This window comes from Athene noctua, chromosome 3, assembly GCF_965140245.1.
Source record: "Athene noctua chromosome 3, bAthNoc1.hap1.1, whole genome shotgun sequence".
NCBI classification, from domain to species: Eukaryota; Metazoa; Chordata; class Aves; order Strigiformes; family Strigidae; genus Athene; species Athene noctua.
The window spans coordinates 78583341-78605098 of NC_134039.1; the positions used below are offsets into that span (position 1 = coordinate 78583341).

General features: G+C 36.5%; 1 protein-coding gene across 2 annotated transcripts in view; it reads right to left on the reverse strand.

Annotated features, from left to right (window-relative positions):
• SEMA3A (semaphorin 3A) overlaps positions 1-21758 on the reverse strand; it is a 171146-nt gene that overhangs the window by 24427 nt on the left and 124961 nt on the right. For both annotated transcript variants that reach the window (XM_074903439.1, XM_074903440.1), the window contains 6 exons: positions 14216-14358; positions 12948-13062; positions 12780-12849; positions 11569-11713; positions 5685-5904; positions 556-647 (listed from right to left, as the gene is read on the reverse strand). In XM_074903439.1, coding sequence (XP_074759540.1) covers positions 556-647; positions 5685-5904; positions 11569-11713; positions 12780-12849; positions 12948-13062; positions 14216-14358 — 785 coding nt within the window. The remainder of the gene's footprint in view (positions 1-555; positions 648-5684; positions 5905-11568; positions 11714-12779; positions 12850-12947; positions 13063-14215; positions 14359-21758) is intronic.

Sequence of the window (21758 nt, forward strand, 5' to 3'; positions counted from 1 at the left end):
ATTTTCACAAAAAAAGTACCACAGATTAGGGGTTTATCATGTCTTGTGTCAAACCATGAAAATGAGACCCTAAAGTCACCTTTGAAAATATAAACACTTTCTTTGTTTCTCAGATTATTACGCAAAAGAAATCTGTGCAGATCACTGTTTTTCCTAAAGTATCTTCCTAGTTACATTATGCTGATAGTCTGAAGAGTTGACGCAACTATAAAATTCATGTTTTGTATCTCTCTGTGGGAGAAAACAGACAGGCATTATTCCCAGACTTGCACAGATATATACTTAACTACAGCATGTACTAGCTCTAAGATTCAGAGATACTAATTTACTTTTCAAACAACAAAACAAAAGCCCAGAATGCCATTTTTTTTATCATTAACCTCCAGATAGGACTGGAAGTTTCAAAGTTTATTTTGACTAGTGTCTGGGTCTGTAAATGACAAGCTAATTAGAGGGGTATGCCAGGCTATTCCTTGGCTAGACTGCAAGAAGTTTAGTTTGCAGCTGTCCACAAAGAAATCTACAACCTGACACTTGAAATTTAGCCGCACTTACCCGAAAGACTGTCATTTCTTCCAGCAAGACTTCCTCTAATTCATGCCAAGTCTCCTTAGGAATTGAAACCACTTTAAGAACTGTTCCGATATCTTGAAAAGGAAAAAAAAAAAAAAAAGTTTTCAGGTGCTTAAGATGCATACTTCAGTTTCAGAGCAGCCAGAGTTTCTTGTCGTATGTAATTATTTCACATACAAAGACTCTGAAGCTACGCATCTGTGAGCACTTGTTCAAAATAACAACTGCTGTTTAATAACCTGGAAAAACACTGAATTGCAGTAGGACATTTCACTGAAGTCTTTCAGCTATCAAAATGCAACAAAGAAGATAAATATTACTATAGCTATTAAAGAATAAAAAGGACTGAATCGCTATTTAAATCATGTTTCAGTCACTTAATTGAGGAAGGACATGCATTAAATTTACCCATGCACGTTTTATTGTCTATTTTCAATATAATGTTTTTCATTCTTAAAATGCATGTGAAGATGGTGTCAGAAGGCTCAGTATGGATATAAAAACATCTGGATAAATGTTAGACATATGAAGCTGTTAGATCTGTTAAGTACATGTGATCTTCCCCATGTCAAACAAAGTACCTAAGATGTATAAGCCCCTCAAGGCATCTGTATTTCTCTGCGTGTTACATACTGGTCTTCACTGAGGGGTAACAAGCAACACAACTTGTATCTTCTGTTTAGAAATAGATGTGTGCCAGCATTTTAATACCGTACCCATTTACATTCTTGGATTTTTGCAATGGGCTTTAACATGAACAAGGCCAGTACTTGAAATTCCTGAGCTACAGCCTTTGGTTTCGTGGACATGGTTGAGACTTAAGACCATCTCTGTTTTACAGCTTCTCCATATGTGATTTATTTGTTTGTTTCCATGAACAGACTTTTCAGGGAAAAACAACAACCAAAAAAAGAGAATTATTTCTAGGTTGGTAAACATCACTGTAGACTCTGAAATGGAAACACCCAGTATGTGACTTTTCTTTTTAACCAGCCTAGTGTAGTACCCTGTAAATGTATCACAGGAATAACAACTATGTCCCTGAGGACTTTCAATGTTTCACATGCTATAGCAGTAACAGTTTAGGAAAACACAAGGAATTTTAAATTGATAAAATTCTGAAAGTAACAGAACTGTACAGGTCAATATTCTTAAAACAAGAATTACCCATCAATTACACAAAATCAAAACATATTTTGTATGTATATGTATTTCTCTGTGTTAGTTGAAACTTCTGATTAGAATCATGACAACTCACCACTTCTATATTGAAAATACACATAAAATTGAAACAGATTACACAAGCTGAAAATGTTTTTATAAAGTGACAAATTTAAAAGCTATTGATTTCATGAGAAAATTCTGGTATTTTAAATTCTTTACATGAATTTGGATTAAAATATTCTAGAAATCCTAAAATATCCTGTAGAATTGAGATCTTAATTTTTCCATCTGCTCTCCTTTAAACAGATATTATTTTCTAAGTACATATTTTTTGAAGTTTAGACAGAAGTGATTTTTTTCCCACAAAATATGTACATCACTATTTTCTTTAATTTGTCATAATTTCATAGATCTTTTTTATAAAAAGAAAAAAACGTTCTTAGGACAATAACAACAAAGCAAAGCACAACTTCCTTTTTATTTAGGCAGCTACATGTACAAACTAAGCTAGTAAAATATACTAGATAAGTTGTTTTGGAAGTGGTTTTCATTATGGTTACTGCTACTAATTGAATTTATTTCATTCAAGGAATATTGAGAACAATACAAACAAATTTTAAAACAAGAAAGAAAAGAATACACATTTCTACAACAGGGTAATTCAGAACAACAGATAATTTAATGTTAGTTATATTTGTAATTTAATGGATGAGTTCATTTCCTTAATTATCCTGATAATTTGATGACTGTGGTTTTGAGGAAAATACACTGTATGAGTAAAAAAAGAGAACTCTGATCTAATAAATATAGCAGCATAAGACTATGACTGTCCTCAGCCACAATCCATCAAATGCCATCTTCTAGAAATAAAGGGGAATTTTTGACAAAACAACACAAGGGAAACTCTGGAGCCTGAGTGGGCACTGAGCAGACATGAGTTCCCCACATAATGTTGTTTCAAGAAAAGGTCTGACTTTTAAGTGGATCCTGCAACAATTACACTCGCTTGATGCTCAAGAAAGCCTCTGAGGTCAAAGATACACTGTGTTAATCACTATGGTGACTCTGGTCAGGCCACAGGTACAAAAGTGGGGCTTTATCTGAGTTCTAGATCAAGTTTTACAGAGTAGTATTTCAAACAATTTCACACAAATGGAATCAGCCTTCTCCTTTAGGATAAATAGGCTCTACTCACTAAGATAAGATTACTGTTATTAATTTGTTTTACTGACAGATGTACCTTGACTGTGCCAAATGATCCCAAGCATCAGACACTCAGGATACGCATTAATTGCGTATCTTAAATCCTGTTGTTTTCTGATATAATTTCAAACATACCGATATGATTTTATTTCCATTGTGAAACACACTGGTACAATCACAGTGGGAAAGAAACTGCTCAGCTAAAGATTTCACCCACAGGAAAGGAAAATGTGACCACACTGGATGGCTATTAATTATGTTGTGTTCAATTATCATCAGTTATTCAATGAAAAGGAAAAAAAAAAAGTGTTTCTTCAACATATTGAAGTTCAGCAGCATGTGGGAATAATGTAGATTGCTGCAAGAGCAATGGGAAAATACAGAGAAATATATCTAATCTGATGGGACAGACCTGCACAGAAAAATCCAGTCATACCCCAGAGAGCTTAATTCTGGCTTTGTCATAGGTTCAGATCATCAAGTGGGAAACTGGACTGTGACTAGAGTCCCTTATCTGCTCCCCGGTTTGTTCTTTGTTTGAGGAAGATATGATACATTTTGATTGTGTATCTGTTTCTGGTTTCTTTGACTTTGACCAGCTGGCTCGGTGCAGCTTTCTGGCAGAAGGCAGGCAGGGCCTCAGTCCCTCCTCTTTTCCTTTCCCCCTACGTGGAAGATGCCCTTTACTCATTCTGAAAATCTAAATGAGGATAGTGAGCTCAGAAGATCATGGAGCATCTTCTGTGCTCCAGCTCCATGGACAGGTGTAATGCCTGTTCTTGTCCTCCCGCTGGAAAAAAAAACAGTTTCTTTGGACAAAAGTAATATTTCAAGAAATAGTAACACTCTGCACTTACAAACCTGGGGTTTTGGTGCTGAAATCTCTTTTGGCAAGTACAAGTAATAATCTTTCAGTACTTTTCTTATAGTTCCTGGGCACAACTATCTGCAGTGTTGGATGGGATCCAGAGCACTTACCACACACCTGAATATTAGTGGTTTACGGAATTAAGTGAGTGTCTAAATTCCCAGCTCAAAGGTAAGAGTTAGGTATCATTGAGGCTCTTTCAGAGAGAGACCTTGCCTGACTAAGTTAGATAAGAATCATTATACGTAATGATAATTATCTAAAAGCTATAGCTCAGGCTTAAGCAAGTCTTCCTGTACTGTCTGAAAACAGACAGGAACTTCTGCATAACTATTCATCTTACTCTAATAGGTCTCGATAAAAGTACAATGAATCTCTCTCTGGAAGTACTTATCTCTTTCCCTTGCAGAAGCCAATGCATCTTTCTTAGACTGAATGCCAAACTTGGGTGAGATAAATGCCACCTCTTGTGCTTAAGATCTAGACATAAATCTGTTCCTTACATTTGTTCAGCATCATACTCTGGATGCTGAAGGGTTTGTTCCCTCACATCACAGCCAAAGGGAGTATTGCCTTTTTATTTTCTGGACTGAACCAGGTCATAGAAGACTCGTTGAAAGGCAAAAAGCACTGCTAATTGTGGATGGCATTGTAGTCCCTAATGTGTGATGGAAAATACATGTGTTGTGTAAAATCACATGAAATTACTTTTCAACGTTTTATGCAAGAACATATTGTAGCACTGGTATCTAATAACTCAGCTCACAACTTTGAAGAGCTGGAACACTTTCTGCAGAGCTGCATTTCCTGCAGTAAATGTTCTGAATTGCTATGCAGGCACTGTGTATGGTACAAAGCTTCATCAGCTCTCAGTTTGCTCATAATATATTTCAGGCATCAACATTAAAGAGACTTTTGAGATTTATTGCTTTGGAAATCTGACTCCAGGTCTAGAGTACTAGAACTGTATTTAAATCAAATAAAAATTGGACTGTTATAAGACAGACAGATATTTTTTGGTCCAAAGCTGAAAAGAAACAGTAGGGTTTTGGTTTGATTTGGTTTGGTTTCATGATGCCAATGTCTAATTACTAGCAATTATGTTCAATAGAAGTTTAAAATACTTTTATTCAACATAACTGAAACACCAGCCAACTAATGGAAAATCTTCAAAGGTGAAGAAGCAGATTCACCAACTGCTAATCAGCATAGTTAAGAAGCCCCTGAACGTAGGCAAATGAGTATCAGCTAATTTTTGGCTACTGTTATTTCTCATTATTACCTTTCTGGAAAATATGTCTATTCTGAGTGCATATTTCCACTTTTGATAAAATGCCCAAGCTGTAAGATTCTGCAAATGCTTTGGAAAGGGTATCAAGTTTCTATTACCAACTCTTCTTAAAACACCTTGTATGTGCCAGATATCTTCACCTTAACTAAAATGATGCACTCTTCTGGCTAAAGAGCTGGGCATCTTAAGGCAATACTTGAAATACTTGAAAGGCACACAAGACATTTCCCATACCTGGATACTTGCCTCATTCATGTTAATACTTCTTATGCAGTACTTCAAAATTATAATTAATGAGGCAAGATATTTCTAATAAAATTCACTAATAACAGCAGTTGAAAAGAGAGTGGTTTGATCTTTATCCAGTTGGCAAAGCTCCTAAAGAATTAAGCTATGCAGGGCCAAGGCCTGAACCTGTTACAGTGAATGTATGTAACAAAGACCTCCCCACACACAGAGTTTTGAGTCTTGCCCCAAATTTTCACAGGTATATACTGGAACATAGATCAGTGTTCTGAAGTTTTGTCTGAGCTATGTCTCCATAATACCCGGAGAAGCATACAGTGTAGATTCAAAACTTCTCACCTGTGCCAATGAACATCACATCGTATTGGCCATCTTCAGCATCCACTCGATCTACTACTATCTGTGTGAACTGGTAATCCACGTCTGTTTTGATCATGATTGGACGGTTGTTGATGGGGAATACCGGGTTGTACATGGCTGGATGACTTCTTGCAAATGTTATAACTTCATCAGGAAGGTCCTTGGTGGAATCAAAGCCTCCAAATGTTTTACTGGGACACTAGAAATAAAAGAGAAAATGTTTTACATTTAATTATCAGTCACTAGAAACGTATTAGAAATCCATTTCCTTACAATCATCCCAACAACTGCAGTTTATAATTAAATATGACAGGCGAACTAAGTGATTCATGACAGACAGCACAAGTTGATTCTTCACTAAAAGTACTTTTAACATTTTTTTATTTAAATCAATATGGTTAACAGAGTGTAAATGATCCTCATACATAGTTTTTCTTACTATAATGTAGTGCAAAAGGATTTTTAGTAATTTACTGATTAGTCTTAATCTTTAATTGGCAGAAGGAAGAAATCCTGAATTACCTAAAATTCAATATGAAACAAGCAATTTCAGTATTTGGTTATGTATACAACAGAAAATTAATTAATTATGCTACTGTCCTAGTTTCGAAGTATTGTCTTCAGATGTTGACTGGAAATCAATTCCTCTCCTAGGAACCAAATCCTTAACTGCTGGGACAAATCCCTGCTCTACTGACTTTTCAAAATCCTGCTTGTCTCAACAAGCCTATGCCATCCATGTAGTCTCAATAACATGGATTCTGTTACACTAAATCAAATCAGAAGAGTCATGTCCTAAATGTTTTTTTTCTCTCACCACTGATTCTAAAGAAAGCCTCCTGTGAGTGTTGCTTCTTGCACTGTCAGTGCGAAGAGTTAGGTGAGACAACTCACTAAAGAACTGAAATAACTCCTCACTGTTGTGTACCGTGCAGTGACAGAAACATTGGTATCCCCTTGGGATTAAGCTTGTCCCCATGAAGTCGTGCAGTAGAGAGTCCCTTTGCCCCCTTATACAGCCATGGGTGGGCCAGGTAGTTTTGCCTCTAATTTGTGAAAAACAGAGAATTCTCTGCTCACATTCTCCCAACATGAACGAAACATAGAGGCTGAGAAGGAAAAGAGAGGTAAGACCAGGTTTTGGTATCCACGAAAATATTCTTCCACTTTCACCTACTGCATGTCCCCGTGCAGAGCCTTGAGGACTGGCTATCACCACTATTTGCCCTTGTCTCATCTGTAGAATTGGTAAGTATTTATGAACAATTAGAGGTTACTTTAAAGTAAGCATTGGTAGTGTCTTAGTAATGTTGAAGGGATGAAGAAAATGAGCCACAATGGCATTAAGTCACCAGTCCAAAGATACTTGGCAAAGAACTTGGTGTCCCCCACTCTAATCTGTTCGGACACCGACTTTGAAACACAGTTGATAATAATTATGTTTGTGTCATTTGAACCTGAAATATAAACAGCTAGTGTTAAAATGCCCTAGATAATTTGACCTTTAAATCCATGTATAGTATATCTTCCAATTAAATACCTAGAGGACAACATCTTATTAACCAAGAATCCAGACCTTGAAGGATACTCAGCAGAAGAAATCAATTGTCTTTGCTATCACCTTGATCCAAATTATTAATAATTCATCAGAAATGAAATTAAAAAATCAATGTTGTCAAAAAGAGTAGTTGTTATACGCAGCAAAGGGACACTTTTAGCATGGACATATAAAGTGCAACTTGTCCCTTTTTGGCATATTTGTTAGTAAGCAAATTCCTGCATTCTGTTCAATTATATGGTATGGAAGGGAGGGAGGGAAGGAGGGAGTGAGGACATTTGATTAACGCATGTGGAGCAGACTAAGCAGAAGGCAAGTTAGTTATCTACTGTGTCAATATTTTTCAGCTTTTTTATTATTATATGCTCTTTCTCATACAGAAATATTACAAAGTTAAAATCACACAGGCTTTTTATAACCATTGGCCAAACCATTGTCTGTCTCAAATATTATGTTTAAAATTCTACACTTCAGTTTTGTTTGCTTTACATCTCGATTAATTTTCTAACTACAATTCAATACTAATTACTCAGATTAATTAGATAATGATTAATTAGACAATATATGTAAAGTGCTATAAGTATAAAAATCACTACACAAGAGCTAAGTATTGTTAATTGCAGCTGGGCAAACACTGAAAAAAATAGTAAATGAATATTCATTTCAATTTTAAGTAAATGAATTTCAGCTGTGATTCAATTGCTTGAATATTTACTTTCTGGCTCATTTCCTAACAAATGATATTACTTGCAGCAATGTTGACCAAGATATATTTTAGGCAGAAAAATCATAAAACTAAAATTAGTGTCATAACTCTGTGTGTTTAAATGAGACTCCCAATTCTGAGAGCCAGATTACTGCTTGGATTCCCTGCTTTTCTGAGAATAAGGGCCAGAAACTTTGTGGTTTTACATCTAAAGTCTAAAGTACATTACCTGGACTAGTCTGCAGCTCATATTCATCCCACCCAACTTTAGGAAGCTATAGTCTTGGCTACAACTCCCTTTTTTGATGGAGTGAAATGGGCACCATCAGTAGGTTAGATTTAGTCTGTCCATAGTCCAAAGTGCTTGCAGAGAAATCTCAACCCACATAAAGTCTGAGTTGTCCTGAGAAGGAAAGTCCTGTCATGTTTATTTATGTTATGGGCACAAAACCAGGACACACAAACAAAGACATTATCCTTGATGCTAATGACAAGACTGCTTTTGATATTAGTGGGTCTAGGTCAAGCTGATTGGCAAGGCGCTTCATCAGAACTCATGTTTATATACTTAATCAATCCCACTGACAACAAGGAAAGTTTTCATGTGCCAAAAGATAGGCATGAATACAAATGTCCTGAAAAAGTCTGGAGAAAGGTGCTCGATCTTGGATCCAAGTAGGGTCAAAAGAAGTCTTGCATTTAACATGCACTTCCAATTGCCAGTCCCCAGTATGCTCTGTCATGGGTTTTGATCAGCCAGGAGGAGGTAACTAGGCTACCCCCTAACTGTCATATTAGGGAATCCAACAGAATAAATCAATTGCTACATTTTGTTAAGAACAAAAAGGGCTTTGGTCATAACTGAAAATGTACTTCTGGTACCATGAAGCAGAGAAAACTTGAGCTCTGTAGATGAATTCACAGAAAGTCAGACAGGAATTCAGGATGAGGTACCTCACTCAAGATGAAGTATATACAAAAATCCTTCCTCCTCTCCCAAATATTGTTAAAAGGTTAAAAATAATAATAATTACTAGATCTTAAAGGAAGAATCTTGCAACTTCTTTGTTAAATGTGAAGCTGATCTAGTATTGTTTACAAAGTTTTCTGACTTTTCAAAAGAAGCATTAACTTTCCTTTTTGCTTGCTCGTACTGGGCAAGTCACCAGATGCTCAAGAAGTTTATTGGCACTACACCTATTAAATTCCTCAGATAATTCAGCACTGTTTATCTGCAGTGAGATCTGGAACAGAATCATTGTAAGAAGCTCAGGTTTTGTTTTTCCCTTCCCTTTCCCCGTTTCTTGGAAAAGGAAGACGTAAGTCTGACATCTAAAGGATCTTCAAAAACCTTTCTTCTTTATTCTCAACAGGTCTTCAAAGCCATTGAAAATACATTCAATTTTATCACTTTAGAAACAAAAAGCTTCTTTTCAGCCAGAAACATCTCTGATCTTAAAATTCAGTTTTATCCTACTAATACAGTAGAATGATTTAGCAACTGTGAGGGAAAAAAAAATAATTCAAAGTGGTAGACACCAGTATTGGAGTCACTGGCAGTGAGCTAGGAGAAACTGATGGCCTCAGCCACTCTTGAATTAAGATAATTTACAGTGGCATGGCCTCTTGCACTACATGATATGACTGAAGGGCTATGTAGAAATGTATAATTTGGGATCACATTTGCCCTTAGGCAAGAAAAATGTTTACAATGAAATCTGAACATTTTCACATTTTCTTTGTGAATCTTGGTATAAGTATGTTATAGTGAAATTGTAAGGGTAAAATCCATTCTGAGAGGGTAGCCAGAAAAAAAGTGTATGTAACTTAACTGTATTTCCCTACTTTGGCAAGAGATCTGGTGGCTTAGGTCACTTAGCCACTTAGGGGCTGGATTCAGGTCCCTGCTTTTCTGCTTGTTCTTGGGAATTTGGTCAAGTTATTCTTCTCCCATATGGATCTCAATTCAAAACCCTCAGACAAGTCTTGGAATAACCCACAGGCTCTGAGGCAGGCAGGGCTGTGTTGCCAGTCTCTAGGGCAAATATTTGAGCTGTGCATTCAGAATCTCAATAGAGCTGTGTCCAATCTCTGCGGTGGAATGAGCATAACAGAGCCGCTATTCAGCAGTCAGTTCTGTATCTCAGTCCATTTCTGTGATAGAAACGTAACATTCTTCTTTGTCTGTAGTTTTACATAATATCTATTATTTGGTTTTGTTTAGAAAGGTTTATCAATACTGGAATCAAAGAGCAATATAAATAAACATAATAATGAACACTAACTCATTAAGTCTGTCAGACTGATTATATTAGTTATACAAGAAATACCAAAAAATCTACACATTCACATTTTCCACAAGGATGTAAAACAATACAACTTAAAAATACCCCTCTGACATATCAGCGTTAACAATAGTAATTTAAAAAAAAAAAAAGTTTCATTATCAAATAAAAAATGAAACCTCTCCTATGCTGCAGAGCTTGTATTTTAACTCTGGAAAAAATTAGGAATCTCTTTAGCAGTCATAGCGACGAAGAGAGGAGTACTGAGGAATCGGGCTGTTAGGGAGCACTGTTTTATTTAGGAAGTAATTTTCATTAGGTTGAGCATATATATTGTCTAGCTGTTGCAGATCAATTGAAAGATCATGTTTGAAAGAACATTTTCAAAACATAACAGACAAAAGTAGAAAATCCGATGATTTAACAGAAAAGATCAAAGTTATTCTTGGTTTGTTTTGTGCTTTATATTTAAGGAAGCTTTTAAAAGAATATTGCAGACAGATATTTATATTTATAGTTTATATGTATACATGTGTGCACATATATTTAATCTTCAGCAATGACATTTCACAACTTAAATGGGCCAAGCTGGTTTATACTAGCTAAGGAGCTACCCCAATGTATAAAATTAATGCTTTTCTCATGAATGTCCCATCTTCTTAGACTACTGGTAATTTCAGAGGCAGTTAAAGATTTCTAGAATGTGATGACATTAGTTGGGAGTTATACATATGGATGTCTTATATACACTGACATTTTAGTCACTCATAACTAGAAACAGAGAAACAGGTAGAAGCACAGATTTTAAAAAATGCCAATGGAAGTTAGAAAATATTACAGTCACTCTATCATCCACTGCAGAAATATCTGTCTCACTATACTAGATTTAATGTCAAGAACAATTGAAAGTGTCTTTACAGTCAGGCAGATGTTCTGTTTTCTGTTCATTGTCACTAAGAACGGCCCAGCTAATATTTGGAACAAAGACAAATTCCAAGGAAAGGATAATGCAGCGTAATCTATTAAACATCTGACTTTCAGTAAAATTCTCCAGCCATCGCTCAAACTTCTGCTGAATTTGTTAATATGAATGCCAAAATTAAAATCCAAATGAAGTTGCTGTTGCAGTTTCATACTCACAAGAAAGTCAGTACATTTTTGATCTGGAGGAATCATCAGCTTTCCCTTCTGTCACCTTATCTCATTAGCTTTTTCAGTTTCTTCCTTAGATCTCAGCTCAAGGACCATGTAACGTATGAAAATATTTTCCATAGTTTTCCCATTTCAGATTACTGTATTTCTCAGGGTACTTACAGTTCCTGGTCGTGGATACGGCACTCGCCCTTGGTAGGGAACCCACTGGTAGTTTGGTCCATCTCGGTGGGCATAGGGACCAAGAAACACCCTCCTCACATCAGTCATGCTGTACATACACACTGCTGACCCCTTGAAGATATTACTAAAAATGAGGGGAGAAGAAATCAGATGAGGTTCTTTAAATTATCAGTCGGTTTAATTGAGTGGAAGAGCTATGGGAATAGCGGCCTGTCGCTTTCTAATTTATTGCATGTGCTGATTATCAAAACTCTGACATGTTCTCAGAGCAATCCTAACTCACCTCCTGTGAAAGCTCAGCATAACTGATACGATCTCTCAGACATTTTCCTAAGCAGATGGTTGCTATTTCACTATTTAAAATATATTGTCCCCAGAAGACCAAAACCCCAGTTTGAGTAAACTTCAACGGGGCAGTCCCTAGAGAACTATTCAACTCTTTCCTACACTTCGCATTTTTCTATATTTTTGCAGCCTCTTCTGTCATTCGGGCAGCACACACGCAAACTTCAGTGTTTCTTACCTTGAGATTTCCTACAGAAGACAGTAAGGACTTGTAAATCTCCCTCTTCTATGCCTGGTTATCATTAGAAACATTCTTTCTGTTTAGAAACTAAAACTTTTGTCCTTCACAAATAAATGTGGCAATGCAACCAGTACTACAAACCTTCCTCAGGCCAAAGCTACAAGCATAATTCTGTTCGTGGTGAAAGCACAATGAAACCAAAACATTCATGTCACAGTTATATGTGATTCAATAACAGAACTTTTGAAAGATCGTTAAAGTTTCCAGATTTCAGCAATATTTTTTACTAATATCTCCTTGAGTAACTAATTTCTCACACCACAGATTTTCTATTTTACCCTGCCCCCAAACAAGCATATTTATGTCTGTGTTATTTTTCCAGGTCTGTGTGGAAAGGGCTACAAATTCTGATCCCCACTATAAAAAGCCAATTCAATGGCAAGAACAGCCTGAGAAACTGATAGTCTTTGTGATTACTAGCTTCAGAGTGATGATGTACATTGCTCATAAGAAAAGAAACCTAATTCATTAGTTCTTACTGCCACTGACTTCTCAGTTCAAAGGTTAAGAAAATTTTGTGTTTCTTAAAAACATCTTTAACAAAGAGAACTCTTTAAAACAAGCCACCCAAGTTTTCACGCAAGTAAAATGATACATTCTATACCTGGAAGTTGTAAACACTCCATAGACTATTGGATTTTTAGGGTCTTTTGAGTTCATTAGGAACACGTCCTCTGTAACAGTAACAAGAGAAGGAAAAGAAAACTAAGTTAGTTTCATATGGATAATACCTGAAAACATTTCTGTATTCAAAACCATTTCTGCCACTTACGTAGTTCATCAAAGTGTGTGTCAATGCCATTAGGTCCTGGCACAGAACAAATCAGACGTGCTTTGAGAAAAGTTGTCCATTTGTTAACAAGGCTCCTGTGTCCACCAAAGTCATTCTAATAACAAAAGTGTTTTGCATTAATATCTAGTACCAGTCTTTGTTTGAAGTATCAACAGAGTACAGAGAAAATACAGTAAATAACCACAAGATGCTACTCTTAGAAAACAGAGAAAATAGTTCACCTTCTACATAGAAAAACATTATTGTCAAAGACACTAACTCTGAATTGCTTTTATTTTACATTGTATTGCAACAGATTTCATAGTAGCACATCATTTAAGAAACAAAACCAAAAAACCCCAAACCTCATTATATACGGTAATACATATATAACACTGGAGAAAGACAGGCAGAATATTTTACTCCAGAGTTCCCAGGCTGCCATGTCCTGGTAAAGCTGAAGGGGTTTATTACACTTAACTGGGTAGCAACAAAGTAGAAATACAAGTTGCAAGTGAACAAAGTAGATAAAAATGCCAGAACAGTGGGATCAGTTGTATAGCTGAAAAATTTATGAATAAAGTACACCAAGAAGTTATGAGGTAACTGGTTTACAAGCAGCTCCCTCTGGATTTGAGAAGATAAATTGAAATTGTGCTTATGGATTAAGATTAAATTTTACCATAAACATCATAGTTGCCAAAGCTACAACTTTTATTAATATAATTTCACTTGTAGAAATCTTTTTAAAAGTCTGTCAGAAAAATATTTGGATGTTTATCAGTGTGGATGAATGATTCAATCTGCAGTCATTAAGGGTCTTCTGAATGGGTGCCCATTTCCACAGCTAGCTTCAAACAACTGTCGTTAAATCTTCCTTTGCCTCTGTTTTAAAGGTTCTTACTAATGTGGGAATAGAAAGGTATAAACATTCCTTTAAAAAGTAAATTCTTCAAATGTTTTTGGCCTACCTGGAAGTATCATATTTCCTGTAAAATTTTCTCTCTTTTGCAGACATATTCTAAACCTCAGAAGATGCCTATGACTTTTTAAACAACACATCAGAGTTTGTTAAGCTTCCCCAAACAGAAAAGAACTGAATACTACACCTTTGGGTGTGTTATCCCCTAACTATTTTTCACTTGGGATGATCTCTGCTTTAGTACAATGCTGGTATTAATACTGAATAGTTTACAGGCAAGAAAATGCAGTTTCTAAAATCACTTGCAAAGTGTATTCAATCTCACACAAAGAAGTCATCATTTTACCTTGCAAATCTGCCCTATTCTGGCATGAGTGGCTTTTCCAGTGTGCTCTCCATCGATTGCATTTTCTCGGAAGAAGAAATAGATTTTGTCATCTTCTGGATTGTCGCTCTCTTGTATCAGGTGAGCACTAATAAATCTAGGATCTGAGAAGACAATGCCAATGCACATGTTACTATTCCATGAATTGAATTACTTGCCTTCTTTATATAAATGAATTGTGATTTTGGTTCCCAAGAATCAATCTTTGCATCAGATGGCAAATATATCGATGTTAGGTACACCATCATTTACCTACATGACAGGTGTTTACATTCCTCTTATCTTTAATACACAGAGGTGTTTGTTACAGATATTTAATGAACAGATCTTAACTTTATTATTGGAGCAATTAAACATTCATGAAATCTCTTTACAAATGGTTGTATAACATTACAGTTTGGCTTCCTAATTCCATGTATTTATTACTGACATACTTCTTGTTTCTTTGGATGCTTTGACTTTGGTCAATACTCTTTCTGTATGTGTCACACATAAAATAAGAGAATTATTGAGACAAATGTAATAGTTCTAACTTTAGCAATAATGAAAACTATATAAAGAAAGTATTTTACATGTAAAAAAATGTTACTGTCAAAACAATTAAGTAAAAAATAATTTTGATTGATATTATCTACTTTCACACTATGACACTTCAAACCACAACATTTTTGTCTTGCTTTCAGAAGAGAAGTTCATTCATTAATTTCTACTCAAGATGTTGAAACGCTTTGTCTTTTCACTTTTTTAAAGATTTTTTTTTTCACAGAAAACCTTTGTTTCTTGAGAACTAGAGTGACATTATTTGGTGATAAAGAAGATACATAACAAATGTAAATGCAGACATACTGATCAGTTATGTAAAAAATGGTGGAAAGATTTGGGAGAGAATGTTATAGAAATCATAACAGTAAATTCATACCACTGGTGAATCTGGCTCATCACTGTATTTTACAGAGATACTTCAGCTGGTATCTTTCACTATATTTGGAAAAAGAAGGCATATCCAACAGATTTACCAATCTGTTTTATAACCATTTTATATCCTGCTGGGATAATTAACTGTGAACTATATTTAACTACTCAGAGTCCTGTTCCGATGTGAAATTATAAGCTATTTTAGTGTCATGCATTAACATCTTCTCAGTGTATGTTTATTGCTACATAGTCATGGAAATAATGAACTGTACTCGTTTTGCCAGTTTGCACTAGCTGTCCTGTGAAACCCATTGCCTTATTAAGGGTGGCAATGTTTGTAAGCAACATATTTTTATATATTTATCTATATCCATGTATGTGTTTAGATGTTTCTATTATACATACAGCATAATTTTGTGTGTGTGTGTGTGTATATATATTCTCATGTACGTTGTGTGTATGTATATATACATATATATACAGAGTACATGAGAATGACCATACTTGCTTAGACCAAAGTCTACTTAGATCAATATACAGACTCCAACACTGTCCAGAAGCAATTATCCGGGACAAAGCATGAATACAGTAAGTACAAATAATACTCTGCTAGAATAATCTCCCTTCCTCCAACTATTTTCAGTGTAGCTGATTCCCTGAACTTGGTTACTTTCTACATCCTTAGTAACTCACAATAGATTTTTCATCCAGTTATCTGTATAGACACTTCCTGAACCCATGGATATTTCCAGCATTCATAGCGTTCTTTTGGAATTTGTTCCACACATACACAATCTAAGGATCCAAAACCTACCTCTGATTTCATGTTTTGAGCATTGATCTTACTAACTTAATTTGATGCCTCTTAATTCCTGTATTGGAAATATCCACAGTGTTCAAGATGTGGATGAATTGTGCTTTTATACAAGGGCTATAGCAATGCTCTTTGTTGAATTCTCTGTTCTTTTTCTATTAATTCATAGCATTTAATATGACTTTGACAGTTCCTAAGCAGTAATCTGAAATTTTCATGGAACTTTATGCGCCATAACCCCAGAACTCTTCATTGGTAATGTTCAGTCCACAGCCCATCACTTTATAAGTGAAGATAGGGATGTTTTCCTCATGGTTGTCCTCACAGTTTATCACTATATCATTCATCAAGAACAATTTAATTTGTCATTTGATTGCTTAGCTACTCAGTTGCATAAGATGCTTTTGTAATTCTTCACAGTCTTCCTTTGTCTCACTATGCTGAATAACTTAGTATCATGTGAAAAATTTTCTCATCCTGCTGCTCAACCTCTTTTTCAGGTTATTTATGAACATGTTGAACAACACAGAGCACAGACCAGATCTCTGTGGAACTGTGTCTATTAGCCATTGTCTATTAAATCTTTTTAGACATCTGAAAACATCAAAAATCTGTAATCAGCTTAAGCTCTCCACCCCAAACCCCAGTAACTTAAGCTACTAAATTTTCTTCTTTTCTTTTAGCATGCATTTAATAGCCTTCAAGTTACACTGACATGAGGCCCAAGATAAATAATATGTAGACTATAATGTACCACAGTAAATATCTATTATTTTCTATACGATCTACCAGGGCTTTGAATGTAACTTGTATCACAAGGAACACAAAAATACAGATGGAAAATTTCTGCATCTCAGCCTGTGGCAGGATATATCAGAGAAAGAGGATACCCATTAGAAGACACTGTTCTGGGCTACTGCATCTGGAGAACCTCTTGTCTGAATACACTGTTTTTACAATCTTAAGGTCTTAATGAAAAGGGTAAAAAAAAATATCATTCAATCAAAACCTAAATACATTCCCAAATGGCTGAATGATTTGTTTCTAGTGCAATGGGTTTTGTAAATCACAAGATATCAAATTCTAAAATAAATCACTGTATTATCAGGCATCAAAAATCTAACTTTACATTGGCCTATGAAGATACTGTGGGAGTTCCATTTGAGTCAATAATATTGCTGATATAGTACAGGTTATATAAACTTGCCCTCCGTTAGCATATTATTATTCTTTTCTTTCCCTCTCATAATTTTGCAAGAGAACCTAGAAACAGTAAGACAGTCTACTATTAAAGCAGAATTGATACAAGAATGATAGAAAAATAGTTTAATAAATCAAAAATATTTATTTCAAACAATTCTGTCAGAGTGGTAGCAGAGGAGAGGGGTGTGAGGAAGGCAGATATAACTAACACCATAACCAGAGCGCTTGTGAATATGCTTTGTATACATTTCTTACCAGTGCCCATCTGGGATGAATTCAGATTTTCAATTAGTGATTAATAATCCAAACTACATCCCTGAAAATATAGCGGTCGCACAACTTCATATTAGAACACATCCATTGTACATCATGGAACAGTTTTTGTTGAATAACACTGGTGTTTCTTACTGAGCAAACCCCAGGCTGTTTCGCCATCTGGTTAAATCGATATGTTTTAGTCAATAAAAGAGTAGTTCTTCATGTTATAGGGCTCTTGCTCTTGTTACCTGGTGGTGTTTTTTTTTTTCTCCTCTTCCATATAACAAAACTATGTCTATGCAATGAACCAAATAAAGGAAGAACAGCCTACTTGTGCTCTGTTGCATATAGAAACAGATTCATTTCTGTTCAGAATGAATATAATGATCATAAAAGCAACATCCTGGTTATACGTGTGGAGAGAGGGAGAAAATGTGGTTGATAATTTTGTAGTTATAAAACTAAGAAGTGGGTGGTGTGAACTAGTGATCTGTAGTGTGTTCTTTATTGTTTCATTAGCGGAGAAGCTGTTTGACTTGCCTGAGGCTTGATGCACACTTGCATTTAACTCCAGGGCTTCAGACCATGCTTACAAGTAACTGTTTAGCTTCATGATGAATCAATCAGCCAGATGGCCGGCAGTCACGCAACATAGCCCTCTCCATGGACTACATCACATTTTTGTATTGCTCTTCTATGAGGAAGGGAAGGGAGATGTCCACAGATGAGGGACTTCTCCTTGACTCTCCTAATTGCTCACCCATGCAGCAGAAGAAAAAATGTCATCCATGAATGTGTATGTTGTATTGAGCCTGCCCTGCCTTACCCTGCAAAATTAAACAGGTTCGGTATCAAAGGGTCCCCATGGGAAGTTTAAAGTAATTCATTCAGGGTTGACCTATTTCATGCATCCAACACAGCCGCAGAAGAAGTGCTGGAATGAACTTCAAGCAAGTTTTACTGAACGGAAAGTGGGACTTTGATCCAAACCCACTGGTGACAATTGTAAAAGTTGGTGCACTGCAGCTATTGTGGATAGATAGGATGACTTCTAATTTCTGTGTATGAATTACCGGGTATTTTGCGACCCTAAACCTGTCTCCAATCCTTGAAGTGCTCAGAAATGCTGTTAAAGCAGTTCAACACTTTCTTGTCTAAAAGCAGGCTCCCATTAGCTCAAAGTCCAGAAAGCATGTTTTGGGAAAATGAATTTAAGAAATAATTTGACAGCAAATATTTTGCAACGTTTCGTTGTTTAAAAAAAAAAAAAACAAAACCAAAAGCAGACAATGTGGAAGAGTGTTTTAAAAACAGCATACATCAAACAAACATGTCTGAAACATGTTTAAGCATGATCAAAGGAGAAACAAAGCCACAGCATAAACATGATCAAAATAAAATTACAGCTAAAAACACTTCTCTGATCTTGCAGCCAATGTGAACAGGCTAAAAATAAAAACTTAGAAATTTATTTAAAACAATCAGCCTCAAGAAGCAAATTATGAAAGCACACACCTTTTTCAGTCTCCTTTTTCCAGTTGTCTTGGCTTCGGAGCTATTTCTCAGCTCCCACATGACACCTTTCTAGCGCCACTTTTTGCATGCCCTCTTGCAATTACCAGCTCTGCAGACATTTCATTGGCAGCAGCCCATTAAACTGTCCTTCATGAGAAATCTGGCTCTTTATGAAAACGACACCTTGGTCCAGCTGCCTCTATGATTTATATGCCATTGTTTGCTTAGTTAAGTAATGGAAACATGTTTTGCTTGTCTCAGCACTTCAGTTTGAGAAAAAAACTAAGGAACATCGATCTGCATTTGTTCTTTCACAAATGTTACTCTTTAGCAGCAACAACCGTACAGACACAGACACTCCACAATAGCAAGAAACAATAAAAGTCAGAAATTGGATTTCTAACTGAATTGTATTAGCATTTTAATGAAGATCTATAAACTTGAAGGCACAGAAATTACCTTTAGCTGTCAAGATTGAGTAAGCTGAAGGAACAGAAGCTGGGGTCATCTCTTCATCACTTGACAGGAGCCAAAGGGCAGCTCTCTCAGGAAATGTTTTGTAAAGCGTTTGAACTAGATGCCCCTATTATTGTATATTTATGGTCAAAATTACTAATTTATCAGTTCACAGCAAGGAAATTCTAGGAAACCAGGGAGATTTTACGCTCAGTAAAACTGCAGTTGCTATATTTTAACGAAAAGTACTGGAGGGTGACTGGGGCCCTGAGGAGAGGAGCAAGACTAGCTGAAAATTAAAATTTAGCTTGAAATTAAAAGCTGAAATTAAAAATTTAACAACAACAAAAATAGACAGCTACTCAGGACTTCATACCTATGTACAGTGCCCATCCACTGAGACCCAGCACAGAGAGCCAAGCACTGTCCTCAGAAAATCTGAACATGCAATCACAGTGAGCTCTACTACCCACAGAGAGGAGGACTGGCAGCACAATCAGTCACAATGCAGTCACAAATCCGCACAGCAGAGCTGTCTGTCACAAGCACACCAGGTCACCAGAGGACAAAGCTTTTAATATATGCTGATGAGAGAGCTAAGTTGGTTTGTGGTTTTACACGCTCAAATGGAGTTTACAAAACACTGAAGTGTTTAGTGGTGTTCTTCCAAAGTCCCTTCATTTTAATTCTTCAACTTTCACATCCCTCTTGTTGCCGGTGACTCAGGCAAACACCGCGGAATTCTCATGGACTCACTGCTTACAGTGAAGCTCTTCAACAGCATGGATGGCAACAGACCACATCCTTAAGGTGGGAATGCTCTTTGCACAAGGGAAAACTTGTGGCTATTATGGACCTAATATGAGGGTTTTGCGGTAATTTACTGTCAGATGCTGACATGGAAGGTAGTACCAGGGACAGACCACAGAATAGACATCTGATTTAAAGACACTGTTTTCAAAGCCATGGCTAGGCAGAGATGGATGTGTGGTACACAGGCCGTGCATGATTAAGAAGCTAGCAGCTATCACAGGGTGAGAAGCAGTCATTGATGTTGCAGTGGAAATTCTCATCAGAAAGAGTTTTAAAGACTGATGATATTTATCAAATGGTTTGTCTTTGAGTCAAGCCAGACTCATGCTGAGGCATGATGATCATAAAATAGTGTGTTAGCTATGACAGTTTCTTTTTCTTAGAAGTCATATCCTTTTCTTTTTTTTTTTTTTAATGTTTCAAAGACTAGTAAAGGTAATTTTGGTGACATAATCAGATTATAATATGGGCTAGTAAGTTTAAGGTTTAGCTAAGGCTTCTTGTAATTTCCATTGCATACATATTCTTCATTTTTTTTCTTATTCAATACTCTTCAAAATTAAGAAAAAAGCCTCTGCAGAATCTAGCTATAAAGTTTCAGTGGCAACTTCTACGATTTTTTTTGTGACATAAAGAGATTTTCAAGGGTGAAAGATATTACAAATAGTAGTAACATATCCCTCTATTACATCAATACATGGATGCAGCAGCAACATAACAAGCAAAAAGACACACATTAACAAAGGCACACAATACTTTTACACATGTAAATTCCTCCACATCTCAGTGTTACACCTACATATACAGCAAGAGGAATCTAGTCTTTGTGGCTTTTCAGTGCTTTGACACCGAGTGTCACCTATGCATCTTTCTTATTGTGAGAGATGTTAAATCTGAATTAAGTGTGGGTTTTTCAAGGAAATACTGATTTATAGTTGGGGCAAAACCAAAGAAGGGCTGAGTGTTCATATTACAGAATGATAGAATCATAGAATGGTTTGGCTTGGAAGGGGCCTTAAAGTTCATCTAGTTCCACCCCCCCTGCCATGGGCAGGGACACCTTCCACTAGCCCAGGTTGCCCAAAGCCCCGTCCAACCTGGCCTTGAACACTGCCAGGGAGGGGGCAGCCACAGCTTCTCTGGGAAACCTGTGCCAGGGCCTCACCACCCTCACAGGAAAGAACGTACTGAGGCATACAAGCTCCACGTTGGCGGGATTGCTCTAAGGAGAAGTGCAGAACCTTGTAAAGTCAGCCAGGGGATGAGCTGTGGGCTGCAGCTCCCCAAGAACCAGGCTGAGGTTGGAAGTGACACTGCCTGTGGGGTGGCTGGCGGTAGCTAGAGCATCTTGATGCACCTGGCCTTCTTCCCAGTGCCACAGAAACACGTAACCTTAAGGGGAGCACAACCTTAACTTATGGTACTTAGAACCTCTGAAGTAGAGTAAATGAGCCTCTGAATACTGACCAAGGCTTAAATCTCCAGGCAGTGTCACTACCCAGAGATGTCTTTCCTCCTCTGGCTTAGAGG